General features: G+C 40.5%; 1 protein-coding gene across 1 annotated transcript; it reads right to left on the bottom strand.

Annotated features, from left to right (window-relative positions):
* Positions 1-537: 537 nt before the first annotated feature.
* On the bottom strand, positions 538-7,707 carry LOC308309038 (uncharacterized protein). Its single transcript, XM_080754495.1, has 6 exons — positions 7,624-7,707; positions 4,940-5,099; positions 3,939-4,040; positions 3,389-3,514; positions 1,805-1,846; positions 538-1,676 (listed from the first exon to the last, which is right to left on the bottom strand). Exons 2-6 carry the CDS (start codon positions 5,093-5,095, stop codon positions 1,584-1,586), a joined length of 519 nt encoding a protein of 172 aa, XP_080610621.1. The 5' UTR covers positions 5,096-5,099; positions 7,624-7,707; the 3' UTR covers positions 538-1,583.
* Between the last annotated feature and the right edge of the window lie 1,082 nt (positions 7,708-8,789).

Raw genomic sequence — 8,789 nt, 5'->3', positions numbered from 1 at the left:
AGGTTTTAGGGCCATGATTCACCGGGATCCTGGATGGCTTGATTCTAGGCTTAAAATAATTGATACAGCAAAAACTTGGATGTGTCTCAAACTCTCAAATAATATAATCATATATCATATAGTCCTGTTAACATTTTGCACAAGATCAGTGGTTGTTGTAATTGCCATATACCATATGTTGCACTATGACAAAAAGAAAAACCATAAACTGTATATCAGTTTCTTAAAATAAATATTATTAAGAAATGTGTAGTTTCCGTAATGCAATCCAATGGTGTAAACTGTGTTGTTTTCACCCGAATAAAAATTGTGGCCCGTCTGTGTGTCTCAAAGACTTCACATTGAAGTTTACATTGTCACCAGTGAGTTGTAGCTGGTTCCATACATCCATGCCGTTTTTGTCACTTTAATTGTTTTGTTTAATGTATGAATGTATTTATAGATTTTCCTTTTTTTGTAATTTCACCCCCTCAAAGGAACGGAAATAAGTTATCAAGCTTTATTGTTTTGAAATATATGTAATACAGAAATGTGCAGTTTTAGATCGATCGATTAATCAATCAGTCAATCAAAATGCCTGTTTTGAACCAACATCACTGCATCCAATATGTAACTGTCTGTAAGTAACCGTTAGAAAAGTAACGAGAGACAACTGTGAAGCTTTTCAAGACCAAAGAAAAAACAGCATTTCAACAACATCCCTAATAAAAGATCTACACTGGTAATAAGTGTTATTAATGAAACTATAGCACCATATAGCACATTTTGTCAGTGCAGTTCTTATTCTGAGGTCTGCTAAAAGAACTACTTTCATTATTGGCTAACATTACATGACACTGGTGCATCCACTTGTTAGACTCCTAAAGGTGTCTAATATAGGCTACATTATTAAGAAAAACAATGGCACAGCAGTGAATGTAAATGTGCGGTTACAAGTGCTCCTTATAGACCTTATAGCGATCCCCTGTCGAGGAGGCCGCCGCCATTGCTGCGGTGTAAACAGCAGTGTAAAGTAACTAGCCTGGGATCGATCCGGTCGGGAGTGGATGGCGTCCAACGCCATTTTGCAATCAAAACGGACTACACTTTGGCCGGAAATACCAAACCGGAAAACAGTTTTAACCCAAAACAATTCCACGCGCTCAGTGACATAATTCTAGTACCTACCCAATAAAACCCTTGATGCGGCGTAGTTTTGCTTATTTTTTGAAAAGTTTGTTTGGTATATCCATCTTTTAGTCCAACTCGCAGCGACTGGCAAGACTACACTCCTCTAGCATTTAAATAGGGATTGGGGAAACAAACGGGTAACCAAAACAAAGCGAAGCCGCTTCTGCCATCCAGTCTAGGATGCCATCCGGTCTAGACTGGATCAAACGACCAGATCAAACGATGATGATGTCACGCGCATACCCTCTATTGAAAAAGATGAAAAACAAAAGAACAAGTGCTATTTACACCCAACCGACGAAAATATATTTTTTTACTGACCGACAATGACATTCTCTGAGCCATGTTCTCTTACTAGTGTGACAAATTAATTCCCAGAGCCCTGTTCTCTCACTAGTGGGGCTGATTTGTCACTAGGAGCGTCCCTCCAGCAGCAGGTCCATATAAGCTCCGGTCACCAGACTGTCGTCTGAAACTCCCAGTGCCTTCATCAGATCCCGGGCCACCTTTACAACAAAACACTCCATCAATGAAACTATCAAACGTGTGTTGATCAATGTGTTGTCAATATCAAAAATACATCTATCAATAAACATTCATTTTGAGCAACCAGAGGAAGAAAAGAACAACAAACCTGCTGTCCCTCCTCAACACTCTGATCAGGACGCATCACGACCTAACACACAACCAGAGAGAGAGAGAGAGAGAGAGAGAGAGAGAGAGAGAGAGAGAGAGAAAATTAAGGGGGTTCATTTATTCTGTCCCATGGGGACCTTTAGTGATTATTGACTTCATTACAGTATATTATTATAATATAAGTGCCTCGCAAATAACATAGCAATCAGTTCATCTTTGAAAATGTCATGCAACCTCATTTAACAAATGTAGTTTGTTTATATAAAGAAGAGTAGGACAAATATGAATAATAATCCCTTGGGGCTGGGACTGCATGACCATTTCTGGTATTTTATACCGGTATGTATTTCTTAAGTATAAAATATGCATATCTCACTACGGGTGCAACCACACTGGGGTTCGTCAAAACATGTTGGTGTGTCGACGCGTGACACAGACCATCTGAAATGAGTATGACTTTGATCCATTTGAGTTTGAGCAAAGCACAAAACGTTTTTTATTTATTATTTTCAAAATGTCCCAAATATAGGGAAAGGAATAATCATCAAATGTCACATGAAATGTCTATGACCAGCGTTAAGTGTTTCCCATTTATATGCATCAACATAATATGCAAAAGCTGCCAGGTTAGGAACATACTGCAATGCATATTTATATGTTATTCCTGTTTATTGAAATATGACTCATGTGTTTTGACTGGTAGCTGGGTGTCTGTGTTATCTGTTGGTGTGAATGTGAGTCATGAATTAAATATACTGTACATGTCTTCACCTCATGACTAGGGCTGTCACGATTATGACATTTACATGACGATTATTTGTCACTCAAATAAATGCGATTAACGATTTAATTGTGTTTTTGTCGTTGACAATTACATTTCTGCTTGGCTTTTAGGCTTTGAAGTTGCACAACATGGTAGATATGACACATAACCCAAACATATAAAGAAATTACTGACATATTTGACAACTTTACACTTAGAAAAGAACATTGAAAGTGGAAATAGCCGATCTACAAGCTCACAACGCGTCGCATCGCGACGCGTTGTGAGCTTGTAGATCTGCTATTTCCACTATTTTTGAGCGGTGGTCACAACGCTCCTATACGTGGCCGTGTGTGTGGGTATGTCTGTCTGTCTGTCTGTCTGTATCCGTGTCTGTATGTAGCCTACAGTACCTTTTGTGACCACACATGTTAAGGGAGGGGCGCTGTTGTTCAGGCCAGGCCAGACACACACACACACACAAACACAATATATATATAGTGTGTATATATATATATATATATTTATTTGTTTTGCTGTTGCGCAGCCTCCACGACCACCGCTCAGTTCACACGGGTGTGATTTTTATTGACTTTTTATTTAAATATAGGAACATTTTTCAACATGGAAACGATTACGACGATTATGAAAAATAATCGCGATTATGTCAAATAGTCACGATTAGACGATTATGTAATAATTGTGACAGCCCTACTCATGACTCCAACACTGATTTGACAAAGTTCCAGATTTCTGACGTCATCATCTGCTCCATAGTGTTACTGTGTGTGTGTGTGTGTGTGTGTGTGTGTTTATTACCTCCAGCTCCATATAGTGTCCCAGTCCCTCCACTGTGTCCAGATGAACCCTAGTTTGACCAATCAGATACAGATGCCTCTCCTTTCGCACTTCCCCTTTAATACCGATGGCATCAGACAGCACCGTCTATACGTGCATGTGTGCACGCACGCACACGCACACGCACACGCACACACACACACACACACACACACACACACACACACACACACACACACACACACGTTATTTGTCCTGGGGGAGGGAGGTGATAGAGACAAGGGGTCTCTATCACCTCCCTCACAGTGCTTTTCAAACCTTTTAATTTCATGGACCCCCACACAGTTTGGCATGCATTCATCTGCACTGACCCCCATAACTCTGAGAGTGTAGAAATCAGGAACCAAATGTATTTAGTATCTGCTTCCCAACTATGAAAAGGGTCCTTTAAGGACCCCTAAGAACCATCGCCTTATCAGACCGTGATACTGACATCATGCAGGCATGCAGATGTTCTGGGGGTCCTAGAAATTCTAAAGTTTAAGAACCACTGTATGAGTGTGTCACTAACCTTCAGGTCATTGGGGTGCTGTGTGGGAGTGATCGAGTAACGAGACAGTTTGGGTCCATCCGAGTCTGGACGCTCATAGAAGATCAACTGTCCTGAGCCATCCTGGTACACAGACAGAAACACACAGTGACAGACAGACAGACAGACAGACAGACAGACAGACAGACAGACAGACAGACAGGTGTAGGTAGATAGACAGGCAGTTACAACATGTAAAGGTGAGGTTATGGATTTACTGATTGTGTATGTGTGTGTGTGTGTGTGTGTGTGTGTGTGTGTGTGTGTGTGTGTGTGTGTGTGTGTGTGTGTGTGGACAGGTTTATATTACTATGTGAGGACCAAATGTCCCCACAAGTATAGTAGAATTGGAGAAATAGACATTGTGGGGACCAAATAGTAGGTCCCTCAACGGTTAGGGTTAGGGGTTAGGGTTAAGGATAGAGGTTAGGGTAAGGCCACAGGAAATGAATGGAAGTCTATGTAATGTCCCCACAAGCTATGAAAACTAAGCGTGTGTGTGTGTGTGTGTGTGTGTGTGTGTGTGTGTGTGTGTGTGTGCGTGCGTGCGTGCGTGCGTGCGTGTGTGTGTAGACCAGGGGTTTTCAGGGATGCAGTGATAGCAGTCCAGGGGTGCCGTGAGATAATTTGTTAATATTTGGAATAAACTTGAAGTACAAAGTTATTTTCCAAGTCAAACTGGCTATTATGTAAACATTTTCCTCGCAACATAATCTCGGGGAGAATAATGGCAAAAATTCCCATGTTTCCCCTTATGGAGGTGAATTAATTTGATTGTACAACGCAATTCTGATTAACTCAATTAAACATAAATTAATTCGGACCTAGATCATACTGTTATGCTAATATTAAAATATGGCATAAATGCAAGACAATCATGAATATATGAATATAATGTAGGGGTGCCTCAGAGGAAGAAAATATTTATGGGGGTGCCCTGAGCCAAAACAGTTAGGGAACCTCTGGACTAGAGAGGGTCTTACCATGAAGTCTCGCAGTTTTAGTCTCCCTTTGCTGCAGTTAAAGAAGGTGTCGTGCTGTCTGATGATGGTGCCCTCTGATTGGCTGAGCTGACAAGCCTTCTCAGCCAATAGCGTAGCGTTGGTCACTCTGGCCTTGATCTCCACGTTGGATGGCATGACGCTGCGGAGCATGTTTATAACATAAACATGGTCACATCATTTTATTTCAACTCCATTTTAGAGAGAAATGACTCAAGAAAGTAAACGTATTTATCAATTGTTTTCTTATTTGTTAAATCAAATTACTAAAGTATGTTCACTTGTTCTGTCTTTGATTTTGTATTCAAATAGGGTAGGCAAACTAAGCTTTGCCTTCAGCCCACACCTTTTTGGAGCATTTCAAGATGCTTTACTGGTATACATTGTAGGCTACTATACTGTACTTATTTGTTTAAAGCAGTGGTTCTCTTATAATTTTTATCTCTCGGTTTTTGCAACCCATTTTCTCACCCAGTGCCAACTACCTAACCTGTAGTCCTGGTTTCCGCTATCCCCCTGCCGCGCCAGGGGAATTGGGGAGCACCTGGCTGGCTAGGGGGAGGTAGTATAGAAACCAGGACTACTGCTTGTTTTTGTGAGGGCATCTACCCTAGGAGACACGGGGAGAACATGCAGAAAGGCCCTATCGCCAACCCCACCTAGGGTGTGGGTGCTGATGACACAGAGGGAGGAACACGCCCCCAGCGCCCACAACGTCCCCCAGTGGGAATCGAACGCAGGACCTTCTGGCTGTAAGGCGAAGCGCTAACCACTGCGTCACCGTGCCCCCCAAAGCAGTGGTTCTCAACCCCTTCAGGCCGCGACCCCAAAATAATCATATTTTAACTGGGGACCCCCCCACCCTAAGAGCACTAAGAGTTGAGGCATAACATTTTGTATAACACGGTTCTATTGTGGAAATAGCAGATCGCTCATAACTTGTGAGCATGTACTGTAGATTAGAAATTAGAAATTTACTCTAATATTTGACAATTGGGCCAATGTTTAATTTGTAATTTTAGAGGTATTAAAAAGTCCTTAAATTGTCATGTGACTGTGACACGCCATGTCTTGGCCATCTAGCCAGTGATGTATATCGGAAGAGTTACCCATATATGGAGACGCCTGGTAGTGGTACCCATCGAGATCCATGTACTGTATATGGAGATATGCTGTGAGAGCCCAAACTTGCTTACTCAGTTATTCGTTATGTGAAAGTCCTATCTCATACCCTTTTATGCCCATACATGGAGATCCCTGTCTGTAGAAACAGCCACACAGATATGGGCTGTCTTGGCCATATATGGATTAGACTGTTAGTGTGGTATGTGGCCGACGTGGCCTCCATATATGAATGAATGAATGAATGAATGAAAATTTTATTTCTGTGTCATGCCACAATTTGGCCCATCCCATATGGGATTATATGACACATTAGACATCAAAGTAAACTGACATCAATAGTCCTTCCGGCGTTTACACTACGCCCTTGTTATAAATTAACAAATCTATAGACATGAGAACAATACATCATGCACAAAATATTCTCAAATAAAACAATGCACTTTTACATGTATAAGGCCCTCCTTCTCATTGACCAAGCTTTCTCCAGAAATTAAGCAAAAGATAAAATATCATATTGAAACAGTCGTCTCAGCTTATATATGGGCATTCCCATATAAAGTCCAGTTAGATATGGGCTTAATATTGATGACATGAGGGATCTCTCCATATATGGGCATAAAAGGGATTCTGTTAGTGTGGTTTCCCTGAGATCACAGTGAAGTCAGAGTGTGATGTCAGAGCAGCAAACCCATTCTGTTAGAGTGGTTCCCCTGGCATCACATTGACATGGATCTGACATCACTGTGACATCACATGTCACAGTGATGTGTCAGGGGAACCACAGTGTCAGGCGTTAGAGACAGACAGACAGACAGACAGACAGACAGACAGAGATACTGCTGTGACCGTTAACATACTAAACTGCGACCTACGGTCTCAATAAATGGTAAATGGATGGAATTCATCAGGAACAGTACACATTTTTGAGCAGCGCTAACCGCTCTTACTGTACGCCTGGCTTTGTGTGGATGAGCATGGATCTCCATGACTGACGTCACAGACAGAAAAGCCCATACAAGGAGATACTGTATATGCACGTGCGTTGTGTTTGATACATTTTTTTTGCTTAGCAACTTTAGGCAAAAGAATTAACAGCATTTAGACTAGAGAGCAGTGCATGCGAGAGAGACTATGTGAAATGTGATAATAATGTCACATTTTTTACACTCTCAAGGTGTGTGACTTGAAACACGTTTGACAACCACCGATAAACATTTTACTGTAATACACACCAGTGGAGGAAAAAGTACTCAAATGTTATACTTAAGTAAAAGTATCTATGCTGCAGTGTATAATACTCTAATACCTCAAAATGGTAGTAGGCAACGTAAGTACTTAAGTAGCCTACTTTATTTGAGTAAATGTAATGAGTTAGTTAGTTCACATCACTGGACTTACATTTTACTGTAATAATAGGCATACACACAAGGAACATAGATATTAGGCTATTAACGTTTCAACCTATTTTCTTAACAAACAAAGAGGCTCAGTCACATTACATTAACATTGAGACGCTGGGTTATAAACACAGTTCTTCTTACCTGTTAGTAAAACTAATAACTTTTCAAAATGAAAAATGAAACGTTGTTCTTTCGCGCGCCGTCTTGACTTTACCGCGAGAAAACACTTCCGGTGCCGGTTCAAAACACATCCGGTGCTGGTTCTTCTTCTGCTTTCGGCGATAGACCAACAACAGCATAATAACAAACAACAATGTTTATCATGACAAATGAGGGTGAAGTGGTTGCTTGAATTATATTGTGTGTGTTTGTGTTTGTGTAGGTCTATATATATATATATATAGGCTGTATCAATAACATTTATATATATTTACATGAACGTGCCTTCTAGAGGAGACTTTGAGGAGAAACGGGGGAAGCTCCACTACAGGTCCTTTACCAGTAGGGTGCAGCATCGTACAATATTTGCACACTGTACTGTGTGTGTGTGTGTGTGTGTGTGTGTGTGTGTGTGTGTGTGTGTGTGCGTGCGTGCGTGCGTGCGTGCGTGCGTGTGTGTGTGTGTGTGTGTGTGTGTGTGTGTGTGTGAGAGAGAGAGAGAATTTATTGATTGATTGATTGATTGATTGATTGATTGATTACATACATTACATTTACAATTTGTTTTACATTTTACATTACAATAACACTAAAAGCATCGCTCAGTGGTTTAAGGAACTGTCTTTATGCCTTCCTTTAGAAAGAATTACTTAAACTCTCAAAAACAAACAAGAGCTATTTGAGAAAATATGGGGAAGTTTTATCCAGTATGTCAAGGGAAATGACCTTTCCTATCTGATGGAGGAACCAGAAGTGGCGACTGTTTCTTTCTTTGTTTTGTTTTCCCTCTGCATTCATTCATTTGTCTGGCCTGTTGTGATGTTGATGTGATGTACGTGCTCTTTGTGTTATGATTATTTTGTATTATTTGGGGTTTTGTTTGTGTGGTTTTTTTTTGTTTGTTTATTTTTTGCCTTTATTGTGATGTATATATTGTTTTGAAAGTAAAAATAAAAATAAACATATTGTTTAAAAAAAAAAAAAAAAAAAAAACAATAACACTAACACTAAAAGCAATAATAGATAGGGGCCAACATAGAAAAGGGTTTGGAAGGGCAGAGGATGCCACTCACAGGAATGCGCTCCTTCCATGGATATTGCTGGGGGAGTGCGTTATTTATTTGCATCTCTGGGGATCAATCTATCTA

Source organism: Nannobrachium achirus (assembly GCF_963921795.1).
Source record: "Nannobrachium achirus genome assembly, chromosome: 23".
In the NCBI taxonomy this organism is placed as follows: Eukaryota; Metazoa; Chordata; class Actinopteri; order Myctophiformes; family Myctophidae; genus Nannobrachium; species Nannobrachium achirus.
This window is presented reverse-complemented; position numbering and strand designations above follow the sequence as displayed.

Coding starts and splice junctions, on each gene's coding strand:
- LOC308309038 (XM_080754495.1), bottom strand. CDS start 5,095: ATGCCATCCAACGTGGAGATCAAGGCCAGAGTGACCAACGCTACGCTA. Junction 4,041..4,939: donor TAAAACTGCGAGACTTCATG/GTAAGACCCTCT, acceptor TCTGTGTACCAG/GATGGCTCAGGACAGTTGAT. Junction 1,677..1,804: donor GTGTTGAGGAGGGACAGCAG/GTTTGTTGTTCT, acceptor TTTGTTGTAAAG/GTGGCCCGGGATCTGATGAA.